General features: G+C 39.3%; 1 protein-coding gene across 2 annotated transcripts in view; it reads right to left on the reverse strand.

Annotated features, from left to right (window-relative positions):
• Positions 1-995: 995 nt before the first annotated feature.
• LOC134336652 (syntaxin-1A) overlaps positions 996-21,446 on the reverse strand; it is a 338,429-nt gene continuing 317,978 nt past the window's right edge. For both annotated transcript variants that reach the window (XM_063030990.1, XM_063030989.1), the window contains exon 10: positions 996-18,334. In XM_063030990.1, the coding sequence (XP_062887060.1) occupies positions 18,254-18,334 (81 nt within the window). In that variant the 3' untranslated portion in view covers positions 996-18,253. The remainder of the gene's footprint in view (positions 18,335-21,446) is intronic.

The raw sequence follows: 21,446 nt of genomic DNA on the forward strand, positions 1-21,446 counted from the left end.
TGAATGTTGGGAGAGGAGGCTGAGAACGCACACTCAGTGTTTAGGATTTGCTTCTTCCCGTCCACCGTCAGATTTCTGAATGGTCCATGAACCCAAAAATACTACCTCTGTGTTGCTGTCTTTTTGCACTATTTTCTTTATATATATTTCATATTGTAACTTTTTATGTATTACATTGTACCTCTGTTGCTAAACAACAAATTTCATGGCATACGTTATGTCAGTGAAAATAAACCTGATTCTAAGGGTTTAGACCCAAAGTATCAACTGTCCATCTCCCCCCACAGTTGTTGTCTGACCTGCTGAAATCCTTCAGCGTCTTATTTACTGTTCCAGATTCCAGCATCTGCTGTCTCTTGTGTTTCCAGGAAATTAACTTTATTGTACTTTCTATCCAGGAACAGAAAATTAGGAATGGGCGGTAGACTATTTGGCCCTTCCAGTATGTACGACCTCTCAGATTGATCACAGCTGATCCACTTCATACTATATTCCCACCCTCTCCTCACAGTCCTGAATACTTAATGTTTAGAATTTGATACTTTTCCTTAAACGTATTCAGGCATTTGGTCATCATACCCCTTTTGTTCATCACGTAGCAAGTGAAGAAATTTCCCCTATTTCTGTCCTAAGCATTTTATCCTGTGTTCTAGCCTCCGTCTCTACGCTCTGCTCTGCTCCACTGCCGCCAAGGGAGCCAGCCTCTCTGCTTCCAATCTTTCTAGCCCTGTAAAAATTGGTAAGTTTCAATTAAATCCTTCCTTGTTCTTCTTAACACAACCTGGCTCCCTTGTTCTGCAAGTATCTTCTGTAAAGTCCTACTGTAAAATATTCTGGGAAAATATGGACTGAGGAACACCCCCACCGTCAATTTGACATTTCTGTTTCTTCAGAGACGTACTGTGTATAGAAACACCTAAATGCTTGTAGCAGTTAAATGAACAAGGATTTGCCCTACCGATCATAACATAAAGCCAACCAGACGATGTCATTGATCAGAATTGTTTATTTTGTGTAAGAATTCACAACGCAGGAAGCCATTTGCAACCAAAGCATGAACATACTTTACAAGAAGGCGATGGTTGGGAGAGCAGACGGGAGACAGCACTGTCCCTCATTTCTGCAACGAACTGCAACACATAAACCAGCACAATCAGCTCTACAGCACAGTTACAAATCAGGGCAATCCTCGCAGTGAGGGCAGAACTGACAACAATGACAGCCATCCACATCTTTACAATATCAAGCACTGCTGGTGAGGAGCAGTGGATTAAACAACAAGTCCAATGAGAGTTTCAGACACAGAAAGGAAACATTTCACATTTTTAAAAAATCCTGTATCATGCAGCATTAATTCAATGAATAAGAAGGACCTGGGGTAGTATGTCCACTTTATTGCACTGTAATAGAAATGCTTATACCCAGAGATTTATTTAAATGAGGCAACACTGATCTTTGATGCAGCCTCTGATCTCCTTTCTGTTTGCCCCAGCTAAAGTGCCCCCTTTGTCTGACCTGCATGAGCCATGTTTAACATGAGAGTTAGTTCATTTTCCCCCTTCCTTCTCCTATAGATGATCTTCCCTATCTAGTGCGGTCACCAGACTGGGAGAGGGTAAATGATGGAAGTTTATAGTGAAGGACAGTGCTGCTAATGGACCCCTACTCTCTACATGAGAATTCATCTTGATTGAGAAATTATAAACAGCATTTCCAGAGCTGATGCTACCAGCTTGAAATGTGCAATAAGGAGTGGAATGGGACTTTCCAAAGAGCTGTCAGCTTTCAGTTCAGAGTTGTTGAATTAGCTTGGTGTACTTCAGCCCTAAGAATAAATACACGTCTGTACTGAAATCAGTTTGAAACTCTCTCATCCTCTGTTATCAGTTATGTGCTTCATCATTAATATGAATCCCTCAACTTTAATTAACTCACTTAAGTGCTAAACTCCCATTAAGTTGTGTAATTTGAAGTACTGGTAATTCATTTTTTTTTCTTGTGGAATAAAGTTTGAGTTATCAGGAGTAGACTGTAAATCCTAAGATTTCCCTGAGAGCTGTATATAATTGACCCATTCATTGGTGGGATCTTAATGTGTATATTGGAGAAATAATAGTTTCAAGTATGATCTCAGTAAGTATCTATATTATAGTGGTAGTTTAGCAACATTCATTTAACTTTCTACTGAGGAAACAGCCTTCAAACTTTCTCTAAGTTTTGAAGTATGTTTCATTTCACCTCTCATTTGGAAAGCAGCAAACTGAATTCTAGGACACGGCTTACCCTAACACCAGAAGTGAGAAGCTTCAGCTAAATTGTGGGAGAGTAGGACTGTAGATCAGAAATCATCTGATACTTCCCTCAGTGCCAGAACATCACAGAATTTCCACAGGGAAGATCTCATTCACGGGATTTTTCTTTCTAGAGGCCAATTCTAATCCTGGCACATTCCAGAATAATTTGTGGCATACTTCCTTAGAAGAAAGATGAAGACTCTTGGTAATCTGTCTCCTGTCTCTGAACCGTTCAGCCAAATATAAACTGATTGCTTTACCTTATGCAGTTTAGACAGAATTCTTTATTTTATTATTGCAAGCAGGCATTTTGCTAATGCTGTTGATTGCAATGTAAGTATCAACAATGTACTCCAAGTTCATTTCTTTCTGCGTTCTGCTTCATCTACCTGTAATATAATCCAAACTGGATGATGGTGCTGCCAACCCCTTTTTGGTAACCAACAGCATGGAATTTTGTTCAAAGGGCCCTACAAAATGGAGATATCTATGAGTTACTCAAAGGGTTATTTGCTAAATAATTATTGAAATCTGAGAACTTTATTAATTTTTGATCTATTTGTTAATTTATCCAAGAGAAAATTAAGTTTATTTTCTTCAAACACTTATCTTTATGTGGCTGAGTTTTGTGGCTGAGGTGTAGTGTTATCAACTTTTATACAGCCTTTTGGTCGGCGACTAAAACTGTACAGTTTGTAAATGATATGGAAAAATCCCAACGCTGGCTGAAATATACAGAAAGTTTTGTCTGACTATTCTAATTTTTATAGTTCTATTATCATGAGCTGAGCAAGGCTCCAAATCCTTGTAAATGATGTCTTAAATCTTCAAGGGCAGCTTCCCTCCAGCAGCACTGTCCTTCCACGCATCAGTCTAGGGAAGCGTCCCACTCACACCGTGGAGGACGATGACTGGAAAGGATCATCGTCATCTATTTCTTTTTGCGCTAATAGCTGTCACCGTGTGGAACTTCCCAGCACTGCCCTTGCAGTCAGACAAAGGGGACTCTGTACTTTTGCACCAAAAGATTGAGCATTCACTTTAAAACGAGAAGGAAGACTTTTTAAGTAGGTAAACGAGTTTTGAAATTTGCACTCCTGGTTTGGGGGGGGGGGCAGACTCGAATCACATGCAGGATTCTCTGTTACATAAGGTGGCTAACTGAAGCACCTCAATGATCGTTAATTAGCTTCAAACAAATTTTACATTTAAATGACAAAGGTTGTGCAACTTGGAGAACAGCAAAACAGAATGAAAACTGGTTAAAAACCAGTCATTAATATAAAATAATAATACTGATATTGAACACTTGGATATTAGCTCTGGGTAACCCTCATTGAAAGATGATCTAAAGCTCCCATCTCAGACCAGTGGGTAAATGGCACTGAAATAGATAGACCAGGGAAATCTTGCGTTTTGCCCTTGGTCTGTCCTAAGTTGGTTATCTCTGAAGATTTGCTGCAGTGAAGAATGGGCTTTGCCTCTGAAACTGAGGTCTTAACAGTATTGGATGAACTGCTGTGGAAGGAGGCTGGTGTTCAGCGGAACCACCAAGGTGGGCGAGTCAGGTTGATTGGCCTGCTTCTGTGCTGTATGTTTTATGGAATCTCCATGTAAGGTGCTGGGATCGCATTCATAAGAGTTGATTTGGTGTCAGGATCTATGCTTGCAGTCAAAAATGTTTAGGTGGTGGAGCTGGAACTTGCGGGTTACACTCATTCTTAAGCCTCCCAAAAAATCTGTAAATCTGATTCTTTCAGTTATTGAAAAATAAATTTCAGTTTAAAAAAATATAACTTGAATGCTCCTAATTGAACTGCTTCCTCCCAAACCCCAACAAAGGCAGCTCTACACCATTATTTTCCCTTCCTAACTGGAGCCAATTTCTGCGTGCAGCTCCTAAACCCACCTCTCCCTTCAACAGTGGGATCCTACCATTCTTTTCCCACCCACAGTTACCTACAGCGGCTGAGAAAAGAACACTGGGATCCTAGCCCTTTCTCCACCTTCCACGGTGGAATGCCTACCTCAGCAATCCTTCCCTCATTATCTAAATCCGCTGTTCTTTGTGGGATCCTAACCCTATTGCTCTCTCCAGTGGGCTCCTAATCCTTCGTCTCCCTCCCACAGTAGGGTCCTAACCCCAACACACCCTCTCATAATGGGATCCTAATCCCATCTCTTCCTCCCACACTGGGATCCTAAACCTATCTCTCCCTCGTGCATTGGGAGATGTTGTTTATTTCACCTTTCCATATAACGTTCTGAAGCTTAGTGGGATCTTAAATTTATCTTTCCATTCCACTTTACCCTCCATCATACACCGCTCTATCTCACAGTGATTTCATAGCCCCCGCACTCCCACCCACCCAGAGTGCCTTTGAACCAGTTTCACCCCTTCCCCCCTCCCCACAATGGGATCTTAACTCTATTGTTATGCCACGCAGCAGGGCTCAAATCTAGCTTCTATTACATCTACCTTGACCTTTTGCTTGTTCTCCTCAATTACACACCGTGCTGCCCAAAGCAGCAGCAAGAGATGTATCAAAACTACAACTGTTCTCGTTAAGCCCTTCCAGATCAGGCAGTGAATTGGAGCATGATCCTTTGTTTTATTTTCAGAAATGTGCTGCTTTCAATTGTCAGCTATTAAGGAACGTACTGCTTGTTACACCGTTACAAGCTGGGAGGTTTCACTGGACTACAGTTAGTGAAGAAATGTGATTTACTGTTACACAGCTATGTTTGCAAGTCTTTTATCTAACATCAGGAACTGCAACGGTAAACCAAGAATAACAGAAAAGTCACAGAGAGAGGCCAGGGAAGAGATTTGTAAGGCAATGACCGGAGGGAGTAGTAAGAGACGAGTATAGGTGAAGGTTGGATTAACAAATGTGCGGGAGGAATAGTGCTAATAGTAATCACCGAGGGTTCGATTGGCAAGGCTGGCAGCTTTCCTACTAAGTAATTTTATTTCAGCTTCTAACCTCGAACATTTTGCTTCCCATCCTGCCCTGTGACTGTTTTGTTTTTCCCCATACTTGTGCTTTTCATAGGAAGTGAGGGATTTAGAGCAGGTCCCAGACCGGCCCAGCCAGTGCTTCATGGTAACTTTGTTAACAATAAAAAGAGTGTACATGCTGCAAATGTTGACAACACAGAGTTGCTTTTATCTTCAGATCTGACACAGGTGCTAATGAAAGAATGTTTAAGGGTTTCTCCAGTGATATTTTTTAAAACCAAACATCAGAATCAGTGATGTATTTAGAAATTGCAAAGGGTGCAGATTGAAACTCCCAATTTCTGCAAATCATCCTCATCCAAGCTTTTACTTTTCAAAATACAGAGTTTGGACACCACATTTCATTTTGAGACAGGTAAGCCAAAACCAAACTAATCACAGACACAAGACGAAACACTGCTTTTCATAGGCTAACGTGCAAACAATTTGTTAATCAGCGGGTGCAGCAGGTTCACAGGTCCAGGCTTTAGTTTGTGCTATACACTGGTAGGCAGGTAGGGGGCGTAGTGACGGGCAGACTGGAGCCGAACTGAGCCTGGCTACAGCTTGTGCTGTCATCGAGGGCAGGGGTGCAAACTTTTAGCTGAGCTGAACCAGGCTTCCTGTCTGCTCAGTCACAGACTGGTGACTCGATTGTGTACATTCGAAAGCAGCTAAAATACCAAACACCAGATAATTGGCACAGAACATTGGCTTCAGATGTACAATAAAGTCTTCAAGCAACGCAGGGTTCTAGGCCATACAAAAGGCAACTTTACTATTTAAAAAAAAATCATGACATTAATGAAAGAATGAACCAGATCTGCTTGGAGCATAATGGATGATGTGGGTGAAATGAAGGAAACCAGCACTAAGGGTTTAATCAGTCATCCTGGTTCACCTTCTCTCAGCGATTTTCATGTGTGCTATTACCTTGCAGTCTTCCCCAGCCATTGCTGTACATATTCCTCTAAGAGACAACCTGAATGGTTTCTAGAAACATACTCAATCATTCGCTATTTCAGTACTCAGTAAGACAGAAATTTAATGAGATATGAGGCAGTTTGTTAGATCCCACACCAATTAGACTCAAGACACCATGTGTGTTTATCTAAAACCAATGAGCTGGTTTGAAATTTCATTCAATTTCTTTTACATCATTTTGGACACTTTTATATGCTTCACACAATAGAATGATGATGCATGGGAAATCTTCCCTTAGCATCACGGTGATTTTTTGCTGGTCTGCAGAAATGAAGGGCCAATTTCAGAAAAGAATGAAGTGCACAATATTACTGAAGTGAAGAAGGGAAGGGATCCCAGACCTGAACTGCATCAGGATTCTGTTCCTAATCACAGGTCACTCAATCCACTGCAGAAAATAAAAGGATAAGATCAGGACTGGCCTTGGGTTAGTTGTCCTAACAACCAGCCAGGAGCAGGTATGTGACTTCTAAATTGAAGCTTTGATCCCAAAACTTGTGCTGTTATTCTTATCATTGAAGGATCTTGAGCTTTCTGCTGGCTCTACCACAGCAAAGCTGTAGTCTGTGATAAAATGGAAAGAGAGTACTTTTCAAATTACTTTTACAAGGGTTGCAGGGAAAAAGGTTGAGAGGACCCACTCTGCCATATCTCAAGACCGCTTCAACCTGCGTGTAGCTAAAGAGACAAAGGTCTCCCACAATGAACTCCTCATCCTATCTCCCTGTCCTCCCCCCACCCTTCCCAATTGTCATTTCTTAATCCTCCATCTCCTGAACAGCAAGCTCCCTACTTATCTTTCCAATGGGAGGATCAGGTAGTCTATCTTTCTCCCAACTTCACACCATAATTCTCCTTTCTCATCTTTTGAAAGATCATCAACCTGAAATATTAACCATGTTACCTTCTGTACAGATAGCCCACTGAGTACTTGCAGCATATTCTGTTCATTTTTATAGTGAGCTTGTTTTCCTATTGCAAAATAAACTTGGTCTTGACCTCAACACTCAGAATGCTCAAGAAGTGCAGAATAAGAGGCTGTTGTATCCATTTCCTAATTTCAGTCAGCGTCAACTGCAGGGAGTCCACAATTAGTTTGGTAAAGTGAATAAAAAAAACTTTTGAAAACACATTATAGCCTTGGAAAGCTTAAGATACTATGTGGCAGAATTTAGTGCTGTGTTTTGTTTAAAGGGGTCTCAGGTGAGTGAGAGTAATCTCTTTATATCAAGTTGGTAAAATAACAATTCACCAGATTTTTGGATTTGGAAAACCATGGCCTAGTTACATTCAGAAAGCTGGGCTTTGTGCAAGGTAGGCTATGTCTGACTAACTTAATTGAATTTTTTGAGGAGATATTGAACATGATTAATGAAGGTAGAGCTGTAGATGTTGTCTACATGGATTTTTAGGAAAATATTTGACAAGGTCTATCATGGGAGGCTGATCCAGAAGATTAAGATGCATGGGATCCATGCTGAATTGACAGTTTGTATTCAGAATTGGCTTGCCCATAGGAGACAGAAGGTAGTGCTTGATGGGACTTATTCTAGCCGGAGGCCTGTGACTGCTGGTGCCTTGTAGGGATCTGTATTGGGACCTCTTTTGTCATATTTGCAAATAACCAGGATGAAAACATATTGTAGTTGGGTGAGTTAACAAGTTAGCAGATGATGCGAAGATTGGTAGTGTTGTGGATAGTGTAGAAGACTGGCAAAGGATATAGATCAGTTGCAGATATGGGCGGAGAAGTGGCAGATGAAGTTTAACCTGATCAAATTTGAACTGTTGCACTTTAGATCAAATGTAGGACAATACACTGTCAGTGGAAAGACCTTTAAAGTATTGATGAGCAGGGAGATCTTGGAGTCCAATTCCATAGCTTTCTAGAAGTAGCTACATAGGTTGACAAAGAAGGCTTACCTTTATTAGATGAGGAACTGAGTTCAAGAATCAGGAAGTTGTGTTGTAGCATTACAAAACTCTAGTTCAGCTGCATGAGGTGCATTGCATTCAATTCTGATCAGCCCATTATAGGAAGAATGTTCAGGCTCTGGGGAGGGTGCAGAAGGTTTACCAGGATGCTGCTTACATTAGTGGGCAAGTTGGAAAGATGGGTTATTTTCTCAGGAGCAGCAGACAAGAAATTCAACAGAGGCTTATCAGATTATGAGATGCATAGATAGACAGCAGGTATCTTTTTCCCAGGGCTGAAATATCTAACACTTTGGGACATGCATTTAAGGTGAGAGGGGATTAAATTCAAAGGAAATGTGTGGGAATGCTTCTTACAGAGATGGTGGTGAGTACCAGGGATGTGCTGCCAGGGTGGTGAAAGAGGCAAATGTGACGGAGGTGTTCAAGAGGATTGTACATAGGCATGTATGTGCTGATTGTGCAGGAAATGGAAGGATATGAACATTGTGTACAGCATTTAGTTGGGTATTGATTTAGTAATTAATTAGTTAGGCACTACTTTGTGGGCCAAAGGTGCTGCTTCTGTGCTGTGCTGTTCTAGATTTTACTCGGTAAGACAGAAAGCATCAAGTACTGCAATAGACAGCAGGTCTTTCTGTAGGTCTGTCTAATTTGGACTTGATTAGCATACAGGAACACAAAAAAATAGGAGTAGGCCACTAGGCCCCTCAAGCCTGCCCTGCCATTCAGTATGATCTATCCAGTCCCCAGCCCTGCTCTTGTGCCAGCAATTAACAATAACCATCAGTTCCCTGAGCTTTCAAAATAATCACCTATCTCCACCTTAAATACTTCTAATGATCTAGCAGAACTCTTGATAAGACTTTGAAAGGAACTATTTAACAAAAGAAGGCAAAAGGAATCCTAAAGGAAGAAAGTTCAATTGCTAAGCAGATCTTGTGAAAAACTGTAACAATGTGAAAAGAATAAAAAAGGCTGGGAACAGATATTAACCCGTTTGCTCAGTTAACTCTTTCCTTAGCTCACCGTTATCTTGTTTCCCTTTATTCCACTCTTCCTTTGGAAAAAAAAGTTGAAACCATGGTGTGGTAACATCATTCAGAATGTTCCTTCCTTGACAATAACTAGTCTTCCATCCCCTTGGGTTAGTTTGCCCCAAAACTCTGGGAGGGTTTGGGGGAATCTTGTAACCAACGTAATTTTGCAGGGAGTGAACCAGAAATGGTTTATTGAGATGACCTGGAGTGGGATTAAAATTTTCTAACTATGCGTTCACTATATTGTGGACTTGCTCTAATGATTTCCATGTATTACCCAACAGCTTCTACTTCCAGTCAGTTCTGCTGTCGGAGAAAATACGCCTGATCTTCTGATTAGGACACGTGTTTGAATGTTACTGGCTCTACCGTCACTTAATTTGATTACACTGCCTACATGTTTTCCAATCAGTCACCTTGGCATCACTTAAAGGCTGCTGTTCCTCACCTATTACCATACCAGAACCAGGAATAAATAAAATGACTAATTACTCATATAACACACATCAAAGCTGCTGGTGAATGCAGCAGGCCGGGCAGCATCTCTAGGAAGAGGTACAGTCGATGTTTCAGGCTGAGACCGTTAGTCAGGACTAACACCAGCAACTTTGATGTGTGTTGCTTGAATTTCCAGCATCTGCAGAATTCCTGTTGTTTGCATAATTACTCATATGATGGGATTTGGCCTTTATTGGCCAGTACCGTACATTTGGCCAAATGCCACCTTTTGGTTACATAAATTTAAATGATTTTAATTTACACAAGGCTCAGCTTTGCAGTCTTGGGAGTCCATGAAGGACTTGGAGAGTTTTCACTACCTTAAGGGCCTAAATTGCTCATGGCATTAATCCTCCATAATTTGCAGGGGGCTAATCACAGCCGAGCTTAGAACTGAGAAAAACATTATGTGATTATTATTTCCCTGATTGATTCTTTGTAAGCCTTGAAAGTTGGTGCATCAAGCAATAATTGACAGTATATTCCAGTGAGAACTGACTACCCCCACATCATCCACATGCTCCAGGTGCCCTGTGTAACACATACCAAGCATACTCAATTTTACTTACGATTGACTTCAACGATGTAAAGGACAACCCTCCAAAATGCACAGCTAGTCCCTTTGCTGTATTTATTTATTTATTGAGATACAAAGTGGAGTAGGTCCTTCCAGGCCCCTTGAGCTACGCCCAGGAACCTCCGAATTAATCCTAGCCTAATCCCAGGACAATTTACAATGATCAATTAACCTACCAACCAGTATGTCTTTGGACTGTGGGAGGAAATCCATGCGATCATGGGGAGAATGTACAAACTCCTTGCAGGCAGCAGCAGGAATTGAACCTGGGTCGCCTGTACTGTAAACTGTTGTGCTAACCACTATGCTACCGTGCCACCCCTATGATTGTCTAATCATTTCCTATTTTAAATAATATTTGCATTTCTAGAAGAGACCAGTCAAGGTAGAAGCCTCTACCCAGCACAAACCTAAATCACGAATAAGTCTTTCAGGTTGTCTAGCAGTCCAACAGAAAGTAACAATGGCTAATGCCAAATCATGAAGAGACCATTGGTGGCTATTCTGCACACTACCCTGAAAATTGTGGCTTGAGAGCTTAAGACCGAGTTAAAACAAAAGTCCAAGGCTAATTCACAGGAAAGATAAGCAGACAGAAATCTTGAGTCAGGAAATAATCTGCACTCTCTTTCTCATGCAGAGTAGAATTATTGAGCGGCAGCACTGCAGGTCGGGTGGTGGTAAAAGTGATTAGTCCTGCTCTGTTGTTAATAGGGTACCTATTATATAGGGAGGATACATAGACTGTCAGTTCAGAACCATAGCTGCAGCCTGTATTTTAATGATCTGTCAGTCTTTGCCTGATACAGCAGTATTCCAGGCTGCATATTGACTTCAGTCATCTTGCAACATCTCCTCTTCTGTCAAGAGTCCAGGCACTTCCTCTGATGAATGAATTGTTAGATTATGCAGGGTGTAACAATTATAGGTAATTTTCAGGACCTCTGATCTTTATAGCTGAATTCCATCTGATTTATATTTTGTCTTTGGCGTAAAATATGTCCCAGTGAATTTCAGTATGCTGACTTGTATTTCACTAGTCTTTGTGCGATATTACTATACATGGTGGGCCTTAGTGTTGTAAATGAACATTGCTCCAAATCCTTTTCAGGCATTTCCCCGTTTAAACAGTACTGATAAAATAGACTTAGACTTAGTGTTACTAGATGTAGCACAGTCACTTATATTGAGCTGGAAGTTTGCTGAAGACTGTCCCTTCTTTTCAATAGGGCACGCAAAAATTATTAATTACTTGTGTTACAAATGTTCAATAATGTACAGAAGTAGTCACAGGTCTGTATACCGAAGCAAATTGCATCTAGTGACTTTGAAGAATCTTGCTTTAAAAAAAAACTCAAACTGAAAGCCTTCATTGACTTCTCCTCCCTATCACTGACCTTTAACCCTCCAAGAACCTCTTCCTCCTAGTCTGGCCTCTTGCTGTGGCTCCACTCTCTTCAACATCCATTGCTTTCAGTTCTCAATAAGAATTTCTATTTTTATTTGCATCTCAATTTAAGACTAAGCGCTTATTCCTGTTATGATATCTCCTCTGTCACTGCCAATGTTTTCCAAATACAATCCTTCAGGGCTGAAAGTTTATTCACTGCTAAATGCACATTTTAAACAAACTATCAGTACTCAAAGAGAACTGAATTAAAACAAAATAGCAAGTTATTGTGAGATAGTGCAGTGTTATAGTTTAGAAGGACATACACAGTAAATGGTAGGGCACTGAAGACTACAGAGGAACAAAGGGATCTGGGAGTTCAGATACATAATTCCGTGAAAGTGGCGTCACAGGTAGACAGGGTTTTAAAGAAGGCTTTTGGCATCCTGGCATTCATAAATCAAAGTATTGAGTATAGGAGTTGGGATGTTATGGGGAGGTTGTATAAGATATTGGTGAGGCCAAATTTGGAGTATTGTGTGCAGTTCTGGTCACCTAACTATAGGAAGGATATCAGTAAGATTGAAAGAGTGCAGAGATGATTTACTAGGATGTTACCGGGTCTTCAGGAGTCGAGTTACAGGGAAAGATTGAACAGGTTAGGACTTTATTCCTTGGAGCGTAGAAGAATGAGGGGAGATTTGATAGAGGTTTACAAAATTATGAGGGGCATAGACAGAGTAAATGTGAATAGGCTCTTTCCACTTAGATTAGGAGAGATAAATACGAGAGGACATGGCTTTAGGGTGAAAGGGGAGAGGTTTAGGGGGAACATTAGGGGGAACTTCTTCACTCCGAGAGTGGTGGGAATGTGGAACGAGCTGCCATCTGACATGGTAAATGCGGGCTCACTCTTAGTTTCAAGAATACATTGGATAGCTACATGGATGGGAGAGGTCTGGAGGGTTATGGACTGGATGCAGGTCAATGGAACTAGTGGAATAATGTTTCGGCACAGATTAGAAGGGCCGGATGGCCTGTTTTCTGTGCTATAGTGTTCTATGGTTCAAATCTAATCCTATTTATTTATTTAGTGATACAGCGAGGAGTAGGCCCTACTGGCCCTTCAAGCCACGTTGCTCCAGCAAAACGCCCCCTTATTAACCCGAACCTAATCACAGGATAATTTACAATGACCAATTAATTTACCCTCTTTGGACTGTGGGAGTAAACCAAAGCACCTGGGGAAAGCCCATGCATCCCATGGGGCGGATGTACAGAGAATTCTTACAAATGGCACTAGAATTGAACTTTGAACTCTGAACTCTGGAGCACCCCGAGCTGTAACAGCATCGCGCTAACTACCATACTACCGTGGGACCATCTTTTATTGTTACCTCTCACCACTACCCATGAAAACCTACCCCATGTGTGATTATCCCCCAGCTTTAACATCCTTGATCCTATTGTCTGCTCTAATAATTTTCCTGCACCCAGTTATATTCAAGAGCTCTCTGACCATGTTTGTTTCTGAATTTTTATAGCTTAATCACCGTCCTAACTTTCTGCAAAGACATTAATAGGCTTATTCTGTATTTTAGTCATTTTTTATTGATTTCCAGAATGTCTTAAGGTAGCCTTTCATTGAAAGTCAATCTAATTCTAACTGGTACCAAATGGAGTCCTTGCCATCCATTTAATTTTGGTAACAGGAATAAAAATGGTGTATTTCAATCATGAATGGGCTTCTTAGTTTGCACTTGAGGGTCACAGCTGAAAGCTGATTCACTTCTTCTACCATCCTGATAATAAGATTTACATGTAACAGGCTCAGTCAAAGACTCTGAAGAATTTGTCTGTGCTTGGATATTTTCACGAATAAACCCTATTTATTAAAAGCCAGATTTTTGTTGAAGATTCTATAGTCTCTGTCCCTAGGTACCAAACAATTCTGCAGACAGGATTTGAGTTTCCTTTGAGGGACAGGATTCTTAGTATGGTTTTCTCTTTCATATCTCACTTGATAAGCTGTGAGGTTCACTTTCACAGTTAGTTTTGTGCTGTAAATATTGGGTTTAGAATTGAATAAATGAGGTGTGATGAGGAAGAGGAACTAAAATGACTAACGTCAATTAATGGCCTGTAATTTTAGGCTTTCCACCTTAGTAAGTGGAAAGGAGGGGAGTGCACCTTCATAAACCAGTGATCAAGGCAAACCCAAGAACTCCAGATTCAAATTTGGTTTTGCATTATGCAAATCCGTCAATGATTTCTGAATGGCAGCTGATCTAGAAAACGACAATCAGCTTTAACAGTCATGCATTGGGACGATTCCAAGAGGCGGGTGTAAGCTGGTATCAGTGTTTATGTCTAGAATTAGTGTTAGCAGGTAACATATGATGAGAAAGAACAAACTAGAAAAGAGAGCAAAAAAGTTGAAATTGCATTAGTTTTTTAAAATTGACTCTGGATGCATATTTTGCAGTTAAACAGATAATAGCAAGAGAATGACTCAGATTAATAAAATTGCCTTGGAGGTCTAAGATTTAAGGAAAGGAACGTGAAACTTCAGCAAGGCAAGAGCTCTGATGCCAACATGGATGAATGAAGATGTGAAGAGATTGGAGAAATAATTGGCATTTACATTTTCTGGATATTGTTAACTTAAAAACAGCATGGATTCTAAAAGTAGTGTAGGTGGTCTCCTAGTTTGTTGTGCAGCCAAAATTGGCAGTGATTATTCTGCATCTGCTGTTTAATAATGATAAGTTACCTACATTAATCATGTATAAGGAAGCATCCAAGATTCGGTTAAGGGAAGAAAAAATTAAGAACACACAATGCAATCAATGAAATGGAATTGCACCCTGTTGATTCCAGTCCCCAGTTCTCAGTCCTCCACCTTTCCCAGTCCATAACTCCCAGCAATATTGTGCTATCTCTTGGGCCAACAATTTAGGGAAATCTTCCAGATTTCTTACCGATTCTCTACGAGAACTGAGAAAGCAAGAGAAAAATGGGGCTGGAGATGAATCAGCATACTTCACAACTAACTGGTAATTTACACCTTGTATTTCAGAATGATCTCATCCATCAATACCATGCCTTGTTTTCTGTTAAAATCATGTTACAACTTCATACATATTATAGAGAAGCCAAAGATAGGATATGACAGAACTCAAAAATTGAGATAAAGGGACTACACTGGTTTTGAATCAAAATAATGACCACTTAGAAATCTATCTAGAAATATCCAAATATTTAAGTAACTACATACAAGACAACACAGTGGGGTAGCGAATAGGGCCCCAACTCATGGCTACAGTGACCTGAGTTAATTCCTGACATCTGGTGCTGACTGCGAGGAGTTTGCATGCTCTCTCTTCGACTTTGTCAGTTTTTCCCAGATGTTCTCCTTTCCTTCCATGTCCCCAAATGTTAATTGGCCACTGTAAATTGCCTGAGTAATCTGGGGGGGGGGGGGAATTGATGCAAATGTTGGGGAATAAAATTAGATTAGTGTAAAAATGTTGCTTCATGACCAGAATGAACTAGATGGGCTGAAGGACCTGTTTCTGTAGTGTGTATGACTTTAAGAAGAAATTGAAATTAATTACGTCCAACATCAGAATACTTTAGAGGGATAAAGGAGGATAGACCAGCATAAGAGCTGGGTGATAAATTAAGCTTCAATTAGTAAAAAATGAAATTCAACTCAATATTTTAGTTTTCTGAGAACACCTCAAGTAAGAACCATTATTTAAATGTGAAGACAACGGGTGAAAGTATGTAGATTCAGTTTAAATTAATGGTAAAAAGCTAGAATTTGAAGGTAAAGAAACCAAAGGTATAATTAATAATGTGGTTTAATATTTATGATTAGAAAAGTGTACAAATTTGTAGGTAATGTGAGACAAATACTTATGAAGCTCTAACATTTGTACTAAACTCTAGGTTTCTATCATTGTCAGGCTACTTACACTGGTGAGTTCAAGTCAGCAGTTTCTAAAGATTAGATTCAGAACAGCCTTCAGTAATACCTGTGTGTCAACAACCAAACATTAAAATATCTGAAGGGAACAAGAACAATTTCAATTATAGTTGTGCAAATGAGGAATCTTGGTCCTTGCTATGCAATGTCATGAATTTGTTCTCTGTATGACTAATGTAGACTGTACTTAAACACTACAGATAACACTTTTGTTTGAAGGAGTCTACAGTGCATTTGTCAGCCAGAATATTTCTAATGTTTCTAGCTTCAGAAATTAAACATGAGGCAACTTAAGTCACATGGTTGACGTGTGACCTTTCAATTTATCTTCCATGTATAGCAAGGGAATTTTTGTTCAATATTTGCAGTCTCTCTTATGATTAGTCTGCTCCTGTTTCAGATGGTGTCCTGATTGGTATTGATTTTGTTCTATTTATGGCTACCTATATTTCCCAGGGAACCACTTGGTTAAAATGGTTCATATCCAAGCCATAAAGGCACAGAAAACAGCCAAGTTAAAAGATCAATCTAAGCTGAGTTGCAATTCAACAGCTGGTGCAAGAGACATTAGTGCCAAATTTACCACCGCCAGGTAGATCAGCTCTTTTCTAATTAAACTAGATTATGTGTATGTTCACTACACTGAAGTCACAGTGAAAACGACAGCATCATTAACACAGGTCTGCCCCTCAACATACTTGGGTGATAACTGAACTCTGAGGGAAAGTACATACTAGTAAATTATACGGAGAACAAAAAGTAAAATAGTATAATTTAATGCTAAAAACGAAGGGTGAAATTTTATTTCTATGGTGATGGGAGAACATGGCAAACAGATGAATGCTTTTGAGTATAAAGTGAACGTTACAGAACTGGACACCTAAAATGGAAAATTATAAAAAAACCTGTAAAGTGCATGTTAGTGATCTGGACTAATAGTGTTTTTAGATCAATAGCATTATGACAGTGCCCTGCGTTGGAAGCCTTTTTGCATCGCCACCGCTGGAATAGACAAAAAGATGGAATTTTAAAAATCCAGTTATATTTTGTTAATACATAAATTGCATAAATAAAATGTATTTCTTACTAAGACTGGAAGAAACTTGGCAACAGAACTTTCTGCACCATATGCAGACTGACATCACCTCAACAACCCAAAGGAGCTGCCAAACCAGAGTGCAGCGTGATGGAAAATACAAGCCTTGACCAACTGCTCTTTAAAGCCCTTTGTTACCTAATTACACAGGGCTACACATCAGTAGTGCTGGCGAGGACTTGCACGTATTACTGGCAAAAATAGCAGGAGTGGAAAAAAAGACATTGGTAAACTAGCCAGAACAAAAACTTAATGTCATGTGAGATTAAGATAAATTGGAATTCAAAAGCAGAACTTATTTTAGACAAGATAGAAAATTCCCAGCACAAACCCTTGAACAGATGCTAACACGAGAGCTTCATTTGTTTAGGATGTATGATATGAAGGAAGTTGCTCCTCTTGAAGTATTTTTTATAATATTAGAGATTGATGTGAAGGCCACTCTCTCTAAAGGTTTTTGATTCCACTCTGAGGCTGGAAGAATTTATTTTTGACTGGTAAAACAGTTAATGGTTCACCTGCCTAGTTACCGATATTTTTTTTGTTAGTTTTGTTCGTCTGGAATAAATTTTAAAAATGATGACATTTGAGTAGTCCCAACCTCATGTCATTTTTTTAAAGATAAAGAGCTGAATCCTTTAAAGATACTCTTCAGATCTTGTCAGCCTTTTCTCTAACATTGCGGGGAGCGATAGCACCACTTGAGAGAATCTTCATCAGCAAGTCTTCTTCACATGAAGAAATGACAGCGAATAAAAAAATACTATTATTAGTAAAGGAGTAAGGCTGAGATCAAAAGAGAGACTTCAAAGACTGTCTGGCAGTTCCTCACCCACAGTAGCAAAAATCAAGTCTTATATTTAGAGCAGAACTTTCTCGGACCATACCATTTCGCCATCTATGGTAGCGTTATTGTGAAGAAATCGAATTTCCACAGAACACATACTGTTGGGATAATGGCTGTCAGCCTGGTCCAGTGGGTACCATTGTGCTGATGCGATGTCGATCACTGCATTCTTCCAACCTTGACAAGATTTGAAAGCTTGTACAGATTAATTGAGTTTTTTTAAAAAAGATATTGCCGTTTTGTGATCAGTATCCTACAAAATGTTGACTCCAGCCGTTGTGTCTGTTGGTGTTTTCTGGGCTTTCTTTGGCTTTGGCAATCAAATGGGTTAAGATCAATCCCTTTAAAAGTGAAGAGTTTTTTTTTCCCAGGGCCAAATTTTCATGTGTTTATGGCAAACAGCGCATCATTGGAAAAAAAAAGAAAAAAAAATGTTACCATACCTTAACAGCCAGAAAGAGCAGGACCAGTAAAGGAAGTAATGCTAGATAGTCATGCAGGGAAACCTTTCTCAGTGTTACCGAGTGAAAGTCACTTCATCTCACAAAGTGGCTGAAATGCCCACATCACATTGGTCGATTCGTTCCTATTTTGTGTTTTTCAAAATCCAAATATTCCCCCAACTGTGGAGGCGATGACGACCCCCAGCACCACACAGCATATAATGATCATAATCTTCTTCTGTAGCCCCCAAATCCAAGCAGCATGACAGGAAGAAGAGGAGAAAGTGTTAGTTCAGGGATTTTAGTTACAGTTAAATAACTCGGGGTCTTTACAGAATGGAAGACGAACAGTTCCAACACAGATTATGTCCTTCCCTTTACATTAGTAATTTTCCTTTATTGATATCTACTTCTCTAAATGTTACAATCCCCTTATTTTAAAATATCCTTAAAATTTTAGACTCACCTTAGAATACAAGATGCACATACCTGTATCACAAACTTCTCTCATACCACAGAGCTTGATATAAATACGACATCACACATTCCACCATCACACTCCAAGTACATCAGATGAAAAGCCATTCTCACATTAGCCAACTGCTCATATTAAGTGCAAACATCAAAAAAAATTTTCACTTCATATTTTAATTCCCCTCATAAACAAGATTCTGACGTTAAAAACCCACTCGTGGCACTTTTCATAGTCAAGTAATGGAAGCATTAGGGATAATGATTTTAGCCCTAATGTAAAATATTTACAAATTGTACTTAGTTTAGTTAATTAGTTTCTGACTGGAGTCTTAGCCAGCTAGTAAAGCATTGACTAATCAGCTTGTTGTTGTCAATTTTGTGTCTACTGTAATTGAAAAGCATGTTAAAAGGAATTGGTTTTGTGAAATAAGGATAGGATTCATAACCCAATTTGTTTCATTTCTGAATTAATAATATGGTTTTATGAGATAATTCCTGATAGGAGTGTGAGTGAAAGAGTGCAAGTTTGTATGCCTAGATGTAAAGTACATGTCTGCATGTAGGAACATTAATCATCTTCAACCTGATTCAGGCACTGTACAGCATTGCAACACACAATAGATTCATCTTTATGATTGCCTGTTCTATCTGTGAAGATTTGGACTCTAAAAGAGGCCCAATCTTCCTTCTATTCCAAGATGTTATGGAATCATCAGCTTCTCCAACATCTATCAAAGAAACTCAATAGTTTCCCACAGAGCAAGTCACTCTTCACCTCACCCAAAACTTGTGAATGAGCTATATAATTTTTAGTTGTTTTGCACTTTACAGAGCAGTCACACATCACACAGACATGCAAAAGAAATGGATAAACAAGAAGTGAGAAATGTAAGGAAGGTGCAAGAAGAGCAAAGTAGAATATAGCAATTTATAGGTCTTCTAGAAAATAACAGTACAATCAACAACTGTAATTTCACAGCTATATAATACTCTCTGGTAAAGCATTCCTTAACAGTAATGGAGAAAGGAAAGAGGATCCATGCTGTAACACAATGCTTTTTTTCCATGGCAAAGGTTCTTTTTTAACCTTTGGGGAGAAATTGTTATGCTTTTATTGCATCGTGAACACATTTATGCTTTTCCTTGGAGGGCAGCCTCACTTTCTCTGTTATTCACTAGCACTCCAGTAGATGGTGTCACACTTGATAACCTACTTTGAGATCAATGACTTATTACATTTTTTCCATTTTACACTTGTCACTAATTAACTAAAATCAATTTTGTACACAACAGTATATATCAGTATACATAGTTCCAATTAGAAAAGTTGATAGTTTTTCATGTTCCCCTTAGTATGATGGAACTATAAACTGTAATGTACAATAATTTTATTTTTGTTGTGAAATTAACTCTCTCTCAGCATCTGTGATGATTCAATGAATTAATATATTATCCTCTGCAATATTTAGCCACATACACAAGCCAAAGAGAGGCAGCACAATTAGTCTCAGGGTCCTGAATTAGCTGGGGAAAAGGTCTAATCACTACCCAGTCACTTCTGTTGGAGTCCATACGTTTACTCATCAATCAGGGATGTGGTACCAGACACTTACTTCTGCGTACATAAACGCAAATTGCCACGCATGCAGAAGTCTAGTAAAGCACGATATTGGAAGGTGGTTGCCCTTTGGTGAGGGTTTATAACCCGGTGGAAAATAGCAGATCTCTTAGTCAGCATTGTAACTATTGCCAGACTTAATCTCATAACTGTTCCTATTCCACCAATATAAACATTGGAGTTCAGTGGAAAGCAGGAAACTGCAGGTGCACTTTGTGTTGAAGAGTTATTGATCTGAAACAGAAGGACTACTTCTCTCTCCACAGATGTTATCTGTACCTCCAGCATTTGCTGGTTTTACTTTTGGATTTGTTAGCAGATTGAAAATCAAAATTCCTAAGAATGACCGTGGGTATTAAGGCTAGTACACTGAGCAGTTAACATAGCTGAAATGTGCAGAAAAGAGAAGAGATTCACTTTTGGAGGAAGTTAGAAGACACACACTCTTTTAATGGAGTGGGGGATGTAGAGCTACAGGTGGTCGGATGTACAAATATTTAAATCTGGAATGTCCAAGTGAAAAACCTGTCAAACGAAACAGTTCAACAACTGAAAGTGATGTTAGATCAAGCCACTGGTCAAACTGCATTCAGAAACATGATCACCCAGTTTGGTCAGCAGTTATAACAACTTTGTGGATGGTGCAAAACAAAAATATGCAGGGAGTGAGACTAGAGAAAGTTTTATTTTCCTAACTCCATTAGACTCTGGGAGGACTGACAGATGAATTTTGATTATTTATTCAATGATTATATAAATCAATGAGTATTATTATATTCATTGACAAGTGTATTGGTGACTAGTAAATGGACAATAAGATAACTATCTGAAATAAGCAAAAGGTAGAATACTTTTTAATATAAAGACAGGTGGGTTTACATTTTTCAATTCTATAATTTTTCTCTGTTCCTGTTTGCAACTTCAGATATTCTAGTGTCTATTCTCATTCCTGCATCTGTACCTGAATATGTTCTTGCTTCTGTATATTTTCCTCTTCCTGTATCTGACTGTTTAATTATTTCACAGGATCATATTTTTTTCCTGCACTTGAATCTTTTTTTTATTGGATTTGCTGCCTTAATGGCCTGAATTTTCCTGAGAAGATGGTTAGAATTTCCAATTATATCAATTAGGAAATTTAGGATACGCAACAAACGTGGAATATTGGAAAAAATGCCAGTGGGCTCAGTGGTGTCTGTACAGCTTCTTTAAACGGCATCTTCCTAGCGACTACCTGCTTTGATCTCTGTGGCAGATA

Source organism: Mobula hypostoma, chromosome 23, assembly GCF_963921235.1.
Source record: "Mobula hypostoma chromosome 23, sMobHyp1.1, whole genome shotgun sequence".
In the NCBI taxonomy this organism is placed as follows: Eukaryota; Metazoa; Chordata; class Chondrichthyes; order Myliobatiformes; family Myliobatidae; genus Mobula; species Mobula hypostoma.